This window comes from Thalassophryne amazonica, chromosome 17 (genome assembly GCF_902500255.1).
Source record: "Thalassophryne amazonica chromosome 17, fThaAma1.1, whole genome shotgun sequence".
NCBI lineage: Eukaryota > Metazoa > Chordata > Actinopteri > Batrachoidiformes > Batrachoididae > Thalassophryne > Thalassophryne amazonica.
The window spans coordinates 31,575,181-31,593,967 of record NC_047119.1 but is presented as its reverse complement, the minus strand read 5'-3'; the positions used below and the strand labels follow the sequence as shown (position 1 = coordinate 31,593,967).

The following is an 18,787-nucleotide window of genomic DNA, read 5'->3' as shown; positions in this document are numbered from 1 at the left end:
AAACAGACAGCCAAGATATTAAAGGAGTGGCTTCAGGACAACTCTGAATGTCCTCGAGTGGCTCAGCCAGAGCCCAAACCTGAATCTGATTGAACATCTCTGGAGAGATCTGAAAATGGCTGCACCGACGCTCTCCATCCAACCTGATGGAGCTTGAAAGATGCTGCAAAGAGGAATGAGCAAAACTGCCCAAAGATAGGGGCACCAAGTTTGTGGCATCATATTCAGGAAGACTTGAGGCTGTAATTGCTGCCAAAGGTGCATCAACAAAGTATTGAGAAGAGGGTGTGAATACTTATGTACGTGTGATTTTTTTTTTTTTTTTTTTTTTTTTTAAATAGATTTTCAAGTTTTAACACAGAAGGAAAAAAGCTCTGGAAATGACCAGATTTCAAGTGTGCCACTATTTATCCCAAACATTATTAGGGTGACATGATTTGTTTGACTATTACTGATGAACTATATTGAGTTAATAATAACAGACTTGGGTTTGAGTCCTGCTCATGATACCACCGGGTGGTATCATGAGCCACCACAGTGATATCAGTGGTGCCATCTATCGATAGCATCATCCATAGTTGGTGAGAACTGCTATGTTAGCATCAACCTCAGTTGGCATCATCTGTAGTTAATGTTTTCTTTAATACAGAAAATGTGCCACATCAGTTTGCTGATGTCTACCCTGAATAGCACTATGCTCCAAACCCGGAAACTGAGTAATTTCCAGAAAACTCTGCCCACTGTAAGAAATAGACATGGTGAAAGTTCTACATTGTGTTTAGTCAGTCACCAAATAAGAATGTGTAACTCTTGAAGCAGCAACATCATCGCTGCTACAAGTAACCATTAGTAGCGGGCGGTAAAGTGCCATTTTTGTTAGTGTACTTGTTTAGCAAACTTTAATGTCTTAACAGAAAATGATCAGCATTAAAAAATTGCAGGTGGGTCACCCCTAGTTTGGAATGGTTATATACAAGAATAATTAAAAAAAAATGTGGAGCCCAGTTAAGGACAAATCTGCCAACGTTGCTGTAATTTAGGAATAAAGAATTTTAGTTTTGTTCTTTGCCACCGACTGCTAAACTGATTTTCATTTAACTTAATGGAAGACTTGGACAAGAGCCACAGGGGAACCTTTTAAATAACACAAATCTGGCTAGAAGTGTGGATCCAGGATCTCTCTCTCTATCAAAAAAAACAAACAAAAACAAACCCCCAGGAATGGATTTCAATGAAATTCGGTGGAAAGGACAGCCTTAGAAAAAAAAAAAAGAGCTTAAGCAATCACAGGGTAATTTTTAATCCACAGTTTTGTAACATCTCAATGTCCATATTATGTGCTTTAGTAAAACAGCACCTCCATCTGCACTTAAGGAGCAGATGAACAGCAGACTCCTGGGCTTCAGCAGAGGAGTGTCAGCTAGTTTTCCAACACTTTTTTCCTGTTTATGAGTGACATGATTTGTGAACAATGACTGGTGAAACAAACCTTGGTTGGACCGTCGACACTGGAGCTGCACCGTCGTCAGGTCCAGCAGACGAGCTGTGGTTTTCCTCAAAAGGATTATTTGTGAAGTCTTCCTCAAAGGGGTTTGTGTTTTCTGCAGGACTTCCTGTCTCCACTGCCTGTGTGGTCTTTTGACCCGACAGTGAATGACTTCCGTCTGATAACGCAGTTCTTTGATCGTGGCGTTTCCACTCACTTCTTACGGCATTGTTGTCCTTCTGACCGTCAGCATTTCTTCTCCTCTGCTCCAACATTTGTGATAGAGTGCCACCTGTTAATGTCTCCATTTCAAGTCTCCTGGCCTCCTCGTCAATCTTTTGCTTCTCTTGCTCCTTGAGTCTTTCCTGTGCTAATCTCTGCATTTCTGCTTCCTTCCTAAGCCTGTCCTCCTCCGCCTCCTTCCTAAGCCTGTCCTCCTCTGCCCTCTTTTCTTCTTCCAATCTTTTGCATTCTTCCTCTTTCCTCATCCTCTCCTCTTCCCATTTTCTCATCTCCTCTGCTCTTTGAATTCTCTCTTCTTCCATCACCCGCCTCCTCTCATTCTCCTCTGCCCTCTTTTCCTCCTCCTTCCTAAGCCTTTCCTCCTCCAGCCTCTTTTCTTCTTCCAGTCTTTTGCATTCTTCCTCTTTCCTCATCCTCTCCTCTTCCTGCTTTCTCATCATCTCTGCTCTTTGAATTCTCTCTTCTTCAATCACCTGCCTCCTCTCATTCTCCTCTGCCCTCCTTTTCTCTGCCAGCCTCTTATATTCTGCCTTTTCCTTCCTAACCATCTCTTCCTTTTCTCTCTTTTCCTGATCTATCCTAACCCTTTCCTCCTCCTCCCTTTGGACCCTCCTTTTTTCTTCTTCTATTCTCCTCTTTTCCTCTGCTAGCCTCTCATTCTCCTCTTCCTCTCTCCTAACTCTCTCTTCCTCCTGCCTGATCTTCTCTTCTTCCCTTTTAAGTTTCTCATTTTCCATTCTCTCTTGTTCTCTTCTCTGTTCTTCAGCGAGCCTCTCACGCTCTTCCTCAGCTCTCTTCCTCCTGATCTTCTCTTCTGCAACCCTTTTCCTTTCCACTTCCTCTAGTCTCCTCTTCTCTTCCAATAGTTTATCATATTCTTCCTTTTCCTTCCTAGCTCTCTCCTCTTCCATCCTAATCTTTTCCTCCTCCCTTTGTCTCCTAGCCATCTCCTCTTCCTGCCTCATCCTTTCTTCCCTTCTAAGTCGCTCCCTTTCCATTCTCTCTAGTCTCCTCTTTTCTTCAGCAAGCTCTTCCTCAGCTATCCTATTCTTCTCTTCTTCAACCCTTCTTTCTTCCTCGAGTCGCTGTTCCTCCAACAACCTGTCACGCTCTTTTTCCTTCCTAGCTCTCTCCTCTTCTGCTCGTCTCCTTTCCTCATCCCTTTTAAGCTGAGCTTCTTCAATCCTTCTCTGTTCCTCGGCCACTCTCTCACGCTCTTTCCTCTCTTCCTCAGCTCTCTCCCGCCTAATCTTTTCTTCAGACCTCCTTTCCTCTTCGCGTCTCCTCTGTTCCTCAAACAACCTGTCACGCTCTTCCTTTTCCTTCCTAGCCCTCTCCTCTTCCACTTCTCTCCTTTCCTCCTCCCTTTTAAGCTGAGCTTCTTCAACCTTTCTCTGTTCCTCAGCCAATCTCTCATGCTCTTTCCTTTCCTCTTCCTCAAGTCTCCTCTTTTCTTCCAACAACCTGTCATACTCTTCTTTTTCCTTCCTAGTCCTCTCTTCCTCCATCTTTTGAATTTGGGCTTCTTCAAACCTCCTCCATTCCTCTAACTTCTCCTGCTGTCGTCTTTCCTCTTCCTCAGCGCTCTCCTCTTCCTTTCTCTTTGGCTCTTCCAACAGTCTGCCATGTGTTTCCTTTCCAACCTTCTCTCCTTCCTCTTGGATTTGCTTCTCAGTCACTTTCATTTCTTCTTCCTCAACTTGCTTTTCATGGGCCACTGGGAACGTTTCAGCTTCTTCCTCTCGGATATTTTCTACTTTTGGCACCTCCTCCTCCTCCGTCCAGGATGAAAACCGCCTCTCAGTCCTGAGGGAACCGGACGTGGACGAGCCTTCGGGGCCTTGGACGCTGTGGACGTCCTCCATAGAGCCGTGTCCTGAGGTGGTCACACTGATGCTCGAGCTGACGCGAGGTTTCCGAGGCTGCGGCTCCTCGCAGTACACGTGGCTGCCATTAATGCACAGGTTGCTCTGCTCCGACGACGAACGTCCGTGTTTTGTTTGGCCCGGAACAGTGAGTGTACTTTGAAAATCTGAGCTGCCAGAGCGTTTATGTATCTTGAACTTAAACTTCTTTTTACCTGTAATGTGAGAAATAGCACCGTAAAACACACAGCGATAACATAAAATGATTAAACGAGTAAAAGGGACATTAAACTTTAGGTTACGGTCTGACCCTCCACATCCATGTTTAGACCAGACGTCTGGCTGCCGCTCAGCGATGAGTTCTTTGCCGGTAAAACAGACATGGACTGAGACATAGTCTTTTGCAGATTAGACTTCGTAGAAAACAAGTTAATTTTGTGTTTCTTTTTCTCATCCTTAGCTGCAGCACCCGTGCCATCTCCAGTTCCCTCCTCCTCGCTGTCCGTCAAAACCTGGGTAAGAGGTGGCGCTGTAGTTTGGGTCACGTCTTCTTTTTTCTTGCCGCGAACTTTGTCCTTGATCTTGCCCAGACGAGATCGGGATTTGCCAGCAGTGGACAGGTCAAACATGCTGGCAGTCATGTTGTTTCTCATAAACTGGATGTCCAGCAGCACCTCCCCTCTCTCCTTGTCTGGCTTCCCCGTCTTACCCAGCAACTTGAACCATCTGTTGAAAAGCAGAATATTTTTTGGATGATCATATTTTTAAATATTTTTAAGCACTGCAACAATAAGGAAAAACAGCTTTTTCTGTGTGTTGTGGTCACTCTCACTCACACAAATCACTAATCTCCATAGGAAACCGATTTAGATCACTTAAAAAAAAGAACTTTTACTAAACTCCAGCCAGAGAAGATTTTATGTAACGCTGGGTCCAGCTTTTGTGCTTAGTAAAGTAAACCAGTTTGTTTTTCCAGCCTTCTGATTGGCCAACATTGCTCTGCAGTAATGCTGCATTCACATCATGACTGGAGGAAAACCATCATATCAGTCACCCTAACTAGATTTATTGTCATCTGCCGTGACACAGCAGTTGATTATGTGAGGTCCCCCCGTTAACATGGACAGTAATACTCTAAGTTTGAGCTTAAGCATTTTGCACAGCATTAAATTAAAAAAAAAAAAAAAAGCTGCATTTGATAGTAGCTTAGATTATGTGAACCCAGCATTGCTGCCTGTTGCCTCGGCATGCTCTGCAGAGCTTTGCAATGTGTTTTACATTTTCATGTTGATAGATGTTTTTTTTTTTTTTATTATTATTTTTTTTTAAATAAACGGTGGAAAATCACAGTTTTAAAAAATACCACTGTATGTGTGGCCTGTGTGTGGGGTGGGGGGGCAGCTTCTTCCACTCCTCCCTCGTTTACACTCGGGGTCGCCACAGCAAATCTGAGGTGGATCTACATGTTGAATTGGCCCAGGTTTTTACGCTGGATGTCCTTCCTGACGAAACTCCACATTGCATGGAGAAATGTGGCAGGGGTGGGATTTGCACCGGGAAACCTTCTGCACTGAAACCAAGTGCACTAACCACTTGACCACCACCCCTGCATAAGCACTTGTTTGGTGCATCCTGGAAATGTTAAGTTCTTTAACAATTTTATCTGTTACTTTAAATGGAAAATAGCTGTTGCGTGCCACACCCTTTCTCTGAAGGCAGGAAGTGCGTGAGAGCAAATGTGAGATCTTCCTGTTATGCAAGTCAAAACAAGCCATTGAATCCTAAATTTTGTTCACAGCAGAGGAGTTTCTGCATATAAAGTCATAAAATTTTTGGGACTAATATTTAATATGAATCCCAAACATATTTAATTACAAATACCTAATACATTGTGTGGTTGAAACAAATTTCATTTTTTTTTTTTTGTACTGCATACACAACATACTCAATGAAACAGGACCTAATCTTTAAAACTGATGAAATCAGAAATAGAAAGTTTAAGAAACTGGAGTGAATGTTTCTCATCAGTATTACTGATCATATGTGCTTTCAGTCCAAATGTACAGTGAGGTTTCTGGTCGGGGGGTGGGGTGGGGGGGCAAATACACATTATAATAAGGATACATTAGTATTAAGTAATGCAGTATTAAATATTAACCAGTGACTTAAGAGCCAACTGTGTTGAACCATTTATTAAACATGTCTCATCATGGTATTAAATTTACATTAAATCACAAAAGTTTATTTTCAACATATTTACCTTATTACTGCATCAGTACAATGTAACGTATTAGAAAAAAAAAAAAATCCATTCTAATTAGTTCCATTTGATGCAAGTTTGGAAACTACAGTATGGAAACTTTGTTTTTGGAAAACTACATGATCAATTATTCATCATCCTAAAAAACCTGGCCATGGTTTGTTTTTTTTTTTTTTTTTTTAGAACTGCAATTTATGTGGTAGGACATTACACTTAGTCACAAAGATTAATCTTTTAACACTAGACTCAGGTGAGGCTGAAAAGAGAGACTGTCAGGTCAAAGAAAGTTATTTCCCCTTAAGTATCACAGCCATTTCCATTCAGACTAAATCTGCATCAGAGTCTGACACTGAAGCTAAAGGAAACCTCCCAGTTTCATAAAGCCTTAAAAAAAAAGAAAAAGTTACAACACTGCGGAAATGAGGAGTCAGCATAAAAAAGTGTCTCTCAAGCACAAGCAGAACGTGAGGTCAGCTCACTGCTCAGAGGCTGAACAAACAAGTCCAACTGAAATCTGGATTCCTGAGGAAATTAGAAGGGGATGTGGGGACGCATGCGTGCACGTTGTTCTCTCTACATTAGTGTGGAGAACTCGACATAATGCCTTCCGCAGCCCCAAAATATAACAGATGTGTACCGACTCTAACCAAACTCCAAACAGGCCTTTGAAATTGTGAGGACTATGCAAAAATGTTGACACAGTCAACGTGTCCTTACAAAGATAGTTAAAAAAAAAAAAAAAAAAAAATTGTCCACACACACACTCTAGTCAAATGTAGGGTTGGGTATCGAGAACCAGTTCTTTTCGAGAATCGTTAAGACATTATTCGATCCACTAACATCAATAGCCTTTTTGCTTAACGATTCCCTTATCAGTCCATCAGAGCGGCCATTGTTTTTGAGGGAGTTTGTTGGGAAAATGATCATTTCTCTATTTTGATTGCAGACCCTGCAGCGTAATCAGTACCTTCTGCAGCGCGACTCTATACAATTATAGACTTTTAATGAGGTGTACCTGTGATTATGCGGACCTGGTCAGGATGGGTTTCACCTCGGCCTTGAAACCCATCCTAACCAGGTCTGCATAATAACGGGTAAACCTCATTAAAAGTCTATAACTGCTTTATTATATGGTAAACAAGAAAATTGGGAGTTTGTCAAACATACTAAAACTGAAAAGTCAATCTCAAGTCTCAACTCTTATTACTGTCATACTGCACCAACTGACAACAGGCATCTCCAGTCTATCGATGGGATAAGTCCGTGACAAAGAGCCATCAGGCTTGTTTTCTTATAAACTTCGCCATTCGCCTGTCTAGCTTCCGCATAAAATCGACTGAGTACGCCGTCAAACATCTGTCTGTCATAAATTTCAAAGTTGGGCGCATGTCCCTTTTCAGTGATGTACTTGCGAAACAGGTTGGCTGCTGACTGTTTTTCTGCGGGTGTTCTTCGCATCTTTTTCGTGTAAAATTCCTTTTAAGTCAGCGTCGCTAACAGATGCAAACCTGTCTTCTGACATCTTGTCAACAAACTGACAGCCAAAGTAGGCGTTGTATCGCGTTGCGATTGGTTGTTATCGACAGAAGGCACTGTTTGATTAGCTAGCGCTACGCGGCAAGCGCGGTCTAGTCGGCTCAACCAGCAGTCAACTCGGTATGTGATACAGCTCAGAAAGTGGTGAATGGGCCAGTCAGAAGTTGGCAAAATCCCGTACCATATAATACTGCTTGAAGCTTGAACCAATGAAGCAGTGCTCTGACCCGCTGCTTCGTTGGTTCTCTGCTTCGCTGTTTTTCAGAAGTGGCAAGTCCGCTTCTTAACCCCTCTCAAAGCCATTTAAAGATGTCAACCATGAGTAACTTTTGTGTAGATTAAAGTCACTAACTGGGACTCTTGTGTTGTTGCAGGCAAGCAATGAGAATTGTCCTCCGTTCCATTCGCACAGGTCCAAATGCTGCGCTGCTCTCTGCCAAGTCTAGTTAGAGTCCGGCCGGTGTCACAGACCGAACGGTCCCCCCAAAAATCGGTCTGCCCTGCCTTCATTGTGCATGTGTCATTAGCCGCGGTTAACGGATTAACATTGTTTCTGCTTCAAACTGCACTCGAGTCATCTATCTCAGCGACATATTTGAAAGTTTTGTACAACAATCATTTCCAAATAAATTCAGCATTATTTCATCATAGAAGATGGCAGAAGCAATAAGAGCGCCGCGGCTAAATGAGCTGCTAGCTGATGTGTTCACTGCGCATTGGTCATTTCAAAGTGTCACGGAATTTCGCAGAGTTTCTTCTTAAAGCTGACTTTAGAATGATTTAAGAGGTTTTACCTTGTAATCTGATGGTTAATAATCCCATTAATCCAATTGATCGCTTTGGGTGAAGAGAGTCCTCAGATGTGCAACTGTGGTCTGAAATGATGCATGCACAGTGAAGCAAGGCGGACCGATTGTTTGAGGGGGGGCGTTTGGTCTGCGACACCAGAATTAATAACTTCAAAGTGAATTCGTTTTAAATCAAATGACACCTCTTTCCAAATGTAATACAAACAAACTACAATTGACTAAAATGTTTTTTTCCTCCTAAAATGAGACGTGCTGCTTTCTTTAAGAAAGACATTCATGTTGACATGCAACAGCCAGCTGAGCTCAGAGGTATATGGAGTAACATTTATGCCATTAATGTCTGAAAGGATATGCTTTTGACAAAAACTACAGATTGTTTATTTCCATTCATGTCCAGAGATCAGGGATCCAGCGCCAATTTCATATTTATTTACTTTAAGACTGAATAAAATGTTGACATAGAAAACCCTGTAAAGCCTACTTTTAGTACACAGAAAATTCACAAGAGGTATTGATAAGGGACTGGATTGATAAGTAGACTTGATAATGGCATACATAGATAAAATCTTATCAATACCCATCCCTCGTCAGATGTTTGCATCATGAATGAATTTATGCAAATTAAGTGCATAATTAACATACAGTGGGGCCAAAAAGTATTTAGTCAGCCCTGATTGTGCAAGTTCTCCTACTTACAAAGATGAGAGAGATCTGTAATTTTCATCATAGGTACACTTCAACTATGAGAGACAAAATGAGAAAGAAAAAAAAAAAATCCAGGAAATCACATTGTAGGATTTTTAATAAATTTATTTGTAAATTATGGTGGAAAATAACAGTAATAATAGTATTTGGTCAATAACAAAAATTCAACTCAATACTTTGTAACATAATCTTTGTTGGCAGTGACAGAGGTCAAATGTTTCCTGTAAGTCTCCACCAGGTTTGCACACACTGTATCTGGTACTTTGGCCCATTCCTCCATGCAGCTCTCCTCTAGAGCTGTGATGTTTTGGGCAACATGGACTTTCAACTCCCTCAACAAGTTTTCTATGGGGTTGAGGTCTGGAGACTGGCTCGGCCGTTCCAGAACCTTGAAATGTTTTTTACGGATCCACTCCATTGCCCGAGCGGCGTTTGGGATCATTGTCATGCTGTAAGACCCAGCTACATTGCATCTTCAATGCTCTCACTGATGGAAGGAGGTTTTGTCTTAAAATCTCATGAAACATGGCCACGTTCATTCTTCCTTTAACACAGATCAGTCGTCCTGTCCCTTTTGCAGAAAAACAGCCCCAAAGCATGATGTTTCCACCCTCATGCTTCACAGTAGATATGGTGTTCTTGGAATGCAACTCAGCATTCTTCTTCCTCCAAACACAACGAGTTGAGTTTTTACCAAAGAGTTCCATTTTGGTTTCATCGGACCACATGATATTCTCCCAATCCTCTTCTGGATCACCCATATGCTCTCTGGCAAACTTCAGACAGGCCTGGACATGTACTGTCTTAAGCAGGGGTACACGCCAGGCACTGCAGGATTTGAGTCCCTCTCTGCGTAGTGTGTAGCCTTTGTTACTTTGGTCCCAGCTCTCTGCAGGTCATTCATCAAGTCCCTCTGTGTAGTTCTGGGATTTTTGTTCACCGTTCTCATGATCATTTTGACCCCACGGGATGACATCTTGCGTGGAGCCCCAGATCGAAGGAGATTATCAATGGTCTTGTATGTTTTTCATTTTCTTACAAATGCTCTCACAGTTGATTTATTCACATCAACCTGCTTAACTATTGTAGATTCACTCTTTCCAGCCTGGTGCACATCTACAATTGTCTTCCTGGTGTCCTTCGACAGCTCTTTGGAGTCTGACTGTTTGAAGTTGTGGATAGGTGTCATTTATACAGATAACGAGTTCCAACAGGTGCCATTAATACAGGTAACAGGTGGAAGACAGAAGAGCTTCTTAAAAAGAAGTTATAGGTCTGTGAGAGCCAGAAATCTTGCTTGTTTGTGGGTGACCAAATACTTATTTTCCACCATAATTTACAAATAAATTCTTTAAAAATCCTACAATGTGATTTTCTGGATTTTTTTTCTCCTTTTGTCTCTCATAATTGAAGTGTACTATGTTGAAAATTACCTCTCTCAGCTTGCACAATCAGGGACTGACTAAATACTTTTTGGCCCCACTGTATCTGGATGTCATTTGTTTCACCGTAACTTTACACATTCTGAACATCAAGTCAATTGTAAAGTCTTATGTAGTTGCTGACAGAATTAAATAAATAAAAAAAATCCAAACAAAACTAAATGCAATCAGGTCATCTACGTAGTCCTCAAGGGTTACCTATCAGATAAGTAATGATACTTTAAATTTTACTTTTCAAACTACGTAACAGGCTTAAAAAAAGAAAATAAGACTATCAAGTGTATGTATTAAGGAGGAAAAAAGATAACATACACACATACATATAGGTAGGTTGATGGTGTTCACAGGGAAATTAAGATGAGCCTTATGTAATTATGTCCTAACTCATTATGTAGGCGAAGGGATTTAAGAATTACTTTACAGTGTCCTGTCTCCATCCAATTATGCAAATCTATTCTGAATTTAAAAGGTTCCATTACAGGACAGAACCCAAAGTTTATCACATTTCATGAGTAAAAAAACAGATAAATGATAAAAAAACTGGTGGCCTAGAATTTGAAAAATAAGACTGACAACCCAATTTCAAGATCTGTGCAACTTGAATCACACCTGCTCCTAATTTCCATCACATGTAATGATTTACTAGAAAACCCCCAGACATATCCAGCAAGTGGCAGACAAGTTTAGGATGGAATATGCAAGTAAAACAGGCTTTGTATTTATCTAGTACATTAATATTAACTGAAGTTTATCAATTTATTCACATATGTTGCTTTGATTTTGAGACTTACAAGACAAAAACATTTGTTTTGAGTTGCCATGTTAAACCAGAGGGGATGGAGACCTACCTATTCATTCACTCATTCCATTTTACAGGGCATACGCCTAGGCTTAAAAAAAAAAAAAAAAAAAAAAAAAAAAAAAAAACACTGACTCTGCAGAAATCCTCTTTCTGGGAAAGCCACTCTTCCCATAGTGCAACAGCCTTCACCAAGTCTCAAGTACTCAACCCCAACTTGGTGAATTCCATTCATAGCTTCATGTGGTGATGAGGTCCCATCTAATTCTTCAATAAACTAACACGACATTTCAGTTCCTTAAGCGACCATTTATAAAGGTCATGAGAAGTAGTGCCCTCGGTTTTGAGTAATCCTGCTCAAACTCTGAAACCTTCTGATGAGCCGAGAAGCTGCAGATTCTAAAAATGAAGACATTTATTCTGAGGCCTCTGGCCGTCTGCCTCCCTCGAGATGGTTTCTGATGTTGGCACAAACAAATTTAGGAGGAAAACACTTTTTCCTGCAAATGTACAAAGTGACTGAGCCTGCCTCCTCTGCACCTCAGCATCTGGAAGCAGGGTCGGACTGGGAACAAATTTCGGCCCTGGCATTTTTCCTCTGGACCAGCCCACTATTGGCCCGACGAATCCACCTCCAAAACACGCACACCCACCCGTCCATACCGAACCCCCAATGAACAAATACTATATACCTAAACACCATGAACACACACCTAAACACACACTGTCACTGTATTTTCACCTTGATCATAGTACAAAACAGAAGCAAAAGCACACAAGCGGAAAAAAAGCTGTTGTGTCTCCAAAGTGTGTGTGTGTGTGTGTGTGTGTGAGAGAGTGAGTGAGAACACAACCACTTATTCAGGGTCTTTTTTGTGTTCGGTGTTTTTCAAAAAATAAAAACAGCTCGTTTCAGTTAGGGCGGCTGAAATAATCCATAGCAGGCTCGGCCTCAGACGTAACTGAAGGGACGTTGACAACAGAAGCACTAGCATGATGATCTTCAGGTTCTGTCATCTCCTGTGCGTCCTTTCCCACGACCTGCTCACTGGACACGGAATCCTCCGATTCCAACCCAACATAGACATCAATTGGCTTTGAGCCTGGACTAAACTCTCCAGTAAAGTTGTCCTCATTTTCGCCTGTTGTAGTAGGGACGTCGGGAGCACTAGCAGCAATGCTAGAAGTAGTATTGGCCACAGCAAACAAATTACCTATTTTAAAACACCCGGGAGCCTCAGCTTGTAGAGCTTTCTGCTTTTTGTCCCGAATCTTCTCCGCTCCCCCCTTCCTCTTTTTGCACCTCTTTCCATGATTTATCTAGTGAAAATATATGCACGACATGCATCCGTGTTCCCATGGACCTGCGCCACTCATCACATCAGCAGGGTTGCCAGATGTGACTGACTGATGATTTCCAGCCCCAAAAAAATGCTCAAAAACCGCCTGGATGCACTAAATCACGCCCAATTTGAACAAAAGTCTATTGATCTCTATGGCCATAAATCTACAGAAAAACATTTTTTACCCGCAGACGGCCATCCTAAACAGCCCAATTGGGAAACTGCCCAATCTGGCAACACTGCACATCAGACAGCCTTTAGATGCATACCCCCATGCACTGCAACACATTTTTTGCAAAATATTAAGACATAAATCCGCCAAATACAAGAGGAACATCATAGTTTTGCTTAAACAAAGTAATATTTATTATAATTTAGTTTGTTGCAAGGATTTTACAGTTTAAAAAAAAGAAAATTACACCATATTCCAACCGTCACAAAGATGTTTACTACAAGTAAAGGGTATATAAACTGCACGTACCTCCCTATCAATTAATAGTAAAAGTTAAACCTCAATAACGGCTTTTTTGAGTCATCACTACCTACTCGCAGTTACAAAGTAGAGAACGGGGCCGGTGTGAACTTGGGAGGGCCGGCCCACGCACGTCTAAACGTGCAGCGGCCCACCGGGCAAATGCCCAAAGTCACAGATTACCAGTCTGAGTGTGTCTTTAAGTAGTTTTAACCATACCCAAGGAGGGATAATGCCTCACCAATAGATGCAAGGAGGTGGTCAGGAGCATTTATATTCTTTATGCACTTATTGTGAGACTAATGTTAATCAACTTCAAACCGTACATCATAGTAAAATATCCGCCCCGCTGCCCCAACATAGACATGAGTGGAGAGCTTTGTGATGTCATAAGGCAGGTCCATCATAAATGTTATTGTTCTTAAAAACAGGGAAAGAGAAGCAGCCACTTCTCCTTAACCAAAAAGAGGGAAGTTGCAAACGGTTTGGGGCGTTAGCTGGTTGAGGCGGTGAACAGGACGACAAATTGTGTCAGCTTTCACTTAACCGCGCACGGATGATGAGATGCCCTTTAACTCAGCAATCTGCTCGGTGCTGCGTCAGGTAGAAACTGTGCTGCTCGGCTGCACAGACACAAGCAGGAGATGCATAACTCAATGTTTTGTTCATTTATTCTGTTTCCATGAGCGCACAGGCGCACACACACCGCAAAGCCTGAACAACTGATAAGACAACACTGAGTGTGGCCAGCTGGCCTTATCACAAAACACAGCTGGGTGTGAATAAAGAGTTGAGCTAGTTGGAAAAAAAAAAGCACAGTGGGGTGGGGACATTTATGCAACAAGGATTGTTGCATTGGTCCACATTCAATCACATTTGGTCCAACATAGCGATGCCAAAACTAAAATATATTCACAAAGTCCAAGTTGAATTATGTGGAAGTTTTGAACCTGATTTTATACTTGAGTGTACACATTCATGGAAACAGGGTGAGTTTACAATCAATCAAATTACAAAAGGCCTTATTAATTTGTTATGTCTGTCATTGTTTGCAGAGACTGATCATATTTCTGGCTGACAGACTGACAATGACTATCCACTGAGGCAATAGTGCTTTTAGTGGCATTTGTGTATATTTTTTTATGTTTGTTCAAAGGATATATGGCCAATTTCTGGGACTGTGTCAAAAGGACACAAAGACGCAATAAAATTGGGTACCAATAACTCGAGATGCTTTTTTCCCCTTTGTGTTTATAAACTTAGTACTTTTACTTGTGTGTGTTTATCTGCTGCGCTATCATAAGAATCTTTCAATGTGTGATACCAACATCAAATTATGTCTACTTTTTTGCAGTTCAATTTTCAAGACGGCAGCCACTTTTTTTAAAAGATGGCAGCCGGAAATGTGAAGATGGACTGTATATGTTTTTTTTTTAAATTATTTTTAAAGTCTGCATGCACACTGCAGAACATGTGATAGTGTTTGGGGTGTCAGGGTTTAGTAGTAATGGCAGTATTTTTGCTTTTAAAGTCAGCCATGTCCTATGGATGAACACTAGTCCTCACTGCTTGCCTGAATCGTAGCTATGGGTCCAAGTAGTTGCTTGTGCATGACAATAGCCACATCCCAGTAAACTGCAGTGACTTGCAGGCTAAACTAGGTAAGGGTAGCATGCATCATAGACTGTATATACTCACTGGACAAAGCCTGCGTGACATCCATTTGTTTTCTGTAGAGACCCGGCGTTGCTAACTGAACGGTCCACCCTAAAAATTGGTCCACCCTGCCTTCACTGTGCATGTGCCATTTCTGAGCGTCTGCAGCAATTCACTGATTATCGCCGTGTTTCTGCTTAAAACTGCACTGTAGTCATCATCTAGCTCAGCGACATATCTGAAGCTTTTGTACAACAATTATTTCCACATAAATTCAGCATTATTTCATCATAAAAGATGGGGGAAGTGATCAGAGTGTCGCAGCAGCACATTGGATGTCTTGACGTGCGCTGCTGCGCTTACATCGTTTCAGAGCGTCAGTGATTCACCGATTATCACCTTGTTTCTGCTTAAAACTGACTTTAGAACGATTTAAGAGGTTTTACTTTGTCATCTGATGGTTAATAATCACATTATTCCCTTTGATCACTTTGGGTGTAGACAGACTCAGTCTCAGACGTGCTGCTGTGGTCTGAAATGACGCATGCGCATTGAAGGCAGAGGGGACCAATTTTTAGGGGAGACCGTTTGGTGGGTGACATCGGAAATGTCAAAATGACCTCGTCTGGCATGCACTGATTCATGATGGACTCAATGTATAAAGGGGCGGAGTGTGGGTGACCATGTCTGACAAGAAAGCCTGAACCCCCCCCCCCGCTGTTTCTGAAGCACCAGCTAACAGGCTAACCTCGGTTTTGGTTTGTGTGTGTTTTTTAAAGCATATTTTTTGGGACTACGCAGTGGTTCTCCAAAGAGTTTGCTTTGGACAGCAAACGTTAGGGGCCACGTATATCCTCATTGCGCATTAATCGTATGCTAACTGTGCTAGCATACAATGGTTTTCCGGCGTGTAATACAGACGCTGTGACCAGTTGGCTAAAACCCAGGCTAGGGCCTGAGTGACCAGAGTATCCTTTGGCTGTTGGGGAGTGAGGCCTACTGACTACCACATGCATGATGCACTCCTGCTAAAGTTTTCGTACTACAATTTGCTTGACAATATGTTTTGTTTGTACAAATACGCTTTTTCTCTGGTGACCATATTGAAAAATGGCCACAATGTATAAAGTTTCATGTGGCTAATGGCTTTTTTGAAGACAAGGTATTTATACCAACCTGGACTAAGTATTTATACCAAATTTGGTGCTTGTATCATCAGCTGAACAATTCTTACACTTATCTGCTGCACTATGACAACATGGTGCTTTTTTGTGCACATGAATACAAGCAGGAGACATGTCTGCAACATTTAAATTACACATCTCATTTCCTGTCCCAACACTTTCAAAAACTTATTTTTTTTAACCATAAGCATTACAACCACCATTCTGCTCTCACACAGACTGCTCTCAACTGAAACAGCAAAATATGAAAACAATGGAAATCTCCCCGTTACAAACATGTGATATGAAAGCACAAACAGCCATCCAGAGGCCCATCAAACACTTTAATACAAACTACTGAAAACAATGAGCTAAAATCCTGTTAAGAAAGTCAATCAATCAATCAATCAATTTTTTTTATATAGCGCCAAATCACAACAAACAGTTGCCCCAAGGCGCTTTATATTGTAAGGCAAGGCCATACAATAATTATGTAAAACCCCAACGGTCAAAACGACCCCCTGTGAGCAAGCACTTGGAAAGTGTACCCAATCAAACCCAACAGCATTTAGGTTCCTCTCTTAATAATCACTGTGCGGCTGGCTAGCCAAAGCACATGGTCACCCCTCTGGGTCTGGTCTGCTTGTAGTTTCTTCCTGAAGAGAAAAAAAATTTTAAATAATGGAGATTTGTTCTTACATCTTTTGCCACTGTGCTTGCCCATGGAGCTGGTGAGGTTAGACCTCACTCTTGTGAACTGACTATTCTGAAGACTGCGGACTGAAACTAATAAATAACTTCCAGGGACTTCTACGTGAGCAGGGTTTTGTTCCACTAAGAACAGACTGTACAGTTGCTGTACTGAACGTTCATGGAACATTTATTACAGAGTCTGAACGACCACAGTGTTCTTGCTCAGGGAAAAAAAAAAAAAAAATCTAAACAAAAAACCCACAAACCTGACCCTGCTTGCCTCTTGCCACAGTTGTTTGCTTTTCACAGATAAACTCTGGAATGTGAGGTCAAAGCTGGAATTAAACCCTGGAGGTAAGATTCTTTATATCAGAGCTCACCCAGGCCTGCTCACATTAAAAAGATAAAAAAAACAAAAATCAAACATATAGTTCAACAACAGATAACTGGACATTCGCCATTTAGAGTGCAAGAACATCCAACAAGGAATTAAAGTACTTCAAGGTATCAGGTGAGCGTTCCAGAGTTACAACACAGTTATCAAGTAACACCTCATTCTGTGTTGCGTAACATCAAGGGTCAAAAATGAGGCTGTGCAGACCCTCAATCCTGCTGATCAGTTTCCAGACAGAGATGGTGCAGACGGCTGCCAAAAGAACCAAATTGTGTGTGTGTGTGTGTGTGGGGGGGGGGGGGGGGGGGAACAGTGCAGGTAGCCCCACCTCCAATTTTAAAATAAACATACTAGAAAGTAAAAAAATGTGGAATCCAAATCGAAATAGGGGACCAAGAGAATGAATTTTCTCATCTGAGCCACCGATTATTGCCTCTACTTACTATTACCTTACCTGTTTTAGGGTACATACCTCAGCTGGCATTATTGGAGCCCGTCTAAACACATTTTTGCTTTGTAAACCAAAATGTAAAAATAAAGACATTTGTATAATCTAATAGAACAAATTACTTTAAAGTACTTTGCTTAAGAGTTATTTGGACCTAATCCATATATTTGACAATTACTTTATACTTAAGAACATAGCAATAAAAAAAAAAATCACAAAGTACAACTTTTACAGCAAAGCTGAAAGGCAATCAAATACATTTTAAACTAAATTGGGTCAAATTTGTTCTGTGATTTTGTGGAGATTAATAAAAATACACATTTTTTGACAGGGACAGCTTGTTCAAAAGGGCAATTTTGGTGACACACTGCTAAATGGGAAAAGAAGGGATTTTTTTTCTGTCCAAGTCTACCCCTGTTAGAGTGGTTATCAGTGTTCCAGACAGTTTGATCTGCCTCTCAACGTCACTGTTCAGTCAGGTCTCCCCCATTCTGAGGGGATTTCAGTCAGGTTGAAAATAAACCACCACATCTTTTCCCAACTATGTAAAAAACAATATTTTTCACAAGAAGACGCAATCTTTACGGGTTCCAGGTATGCTCAGCACTTGTTCTTATTTATTTTAAACAATAATGCATTTTTAGTCGAACCTCAGATTGAAGAGGAACAATGAGGGTTCTGTCCTGGTCGTGAAACAACTGACCATCTCTAGACTCTCATAAGGATCCTGGAGGGTGCCTGGGAGTACGCCCATCCAGTCTACATGCATTTTGTGGACTTGGCAGTGGTGTATGATTGGATACCCCAGGAGATACTGTGGGAGTATGGAATGAGGGGATCCCTTCTCAGGGCCATAATCTCTGTACTCAAAAGGTACAGCTGTTTTCAGTGCATTTTTTTTAAATCGCAATTAATCACACTTTGCTCCCTTTTGTTCAGATGTCACTGACTGACTGTAGATAAACGTGTTTTTGAGCGCAATAACTGGGTTAGAGGTCCATGCCTTTGGACACTTTTTGCACAGTTTAAACACCACCAGATTAGAAGTATTTAACTTTTTTAAAATTGCAGCAAGAAAAGCACATGAACAGTGCAGTCGCAGTGCACGGGATAGTTTACAGCCTCATTAATGTTTCCTCCTGCTGAACGAGACATCAAGGTAAAGTACACGTTGCATACTTTTCATACCAAAGGTAACTTGCGTTATAATAACAGTCGTCGTCTTCTCTCAAATGTGGCTGTTTGTTTGTTTAAAGTTCAAGTTCAGTTCAGTTCAAGTAGCTTAGAGATTTCAGTTTACGGATCAATTACTTCAGGAAATCTTAATCGCAAACCCTATCTGAGCAAAAATATTTGCTGGGGAGGTGCGTCACTACACCTGGTGAGGTGGGGAGGTGAGCCCCAAGCAGACTCACTTCTGGAGTCAAGTGCCCTGCCTCACGTGACCCGCTCCAAGGACAGTGGCAGGTGGGG

The 18,787-nt window shown here is 41.5% G+C and overlaps 1 protein-coding gene across 4 annotated transcripts in view; it reads right to left on the bottom strand.

The window, feature by feature from the left end:
• The window catches only part of LOC117529161 (apical junction molecule-like), a 32,762-nt gene that overhangs the window by 10,698 nt on the left and 3,277 nt on the right, over positions 1–18,787 (bottom strand). The window contains exons 2-4 of one of the 4 annotated variants that reach the window (XM_034191863.1): positions 3,905–4,320; positions 2,891–3,809; positions 1,490–2,638 (exon numbers count right to left, since the gene is read on the bottom strand). In XM_034191863.1, the coding sequence (XP_034047754.1) occupies positions 1,490–2,638; positions 2,891–3,809; positions 3,905–4,320 (2,484 nt within the window). Of the gene's footprint in view, positions 1–1,489; positions 3,810–3,904; positions 4,321–18,787 lie in introns of all 4 variants that reach the window. The other 3 variants (XM_034191864.1, XM_034191862.1, XM_034191861.1) reach the window with 3 other exon arrangements.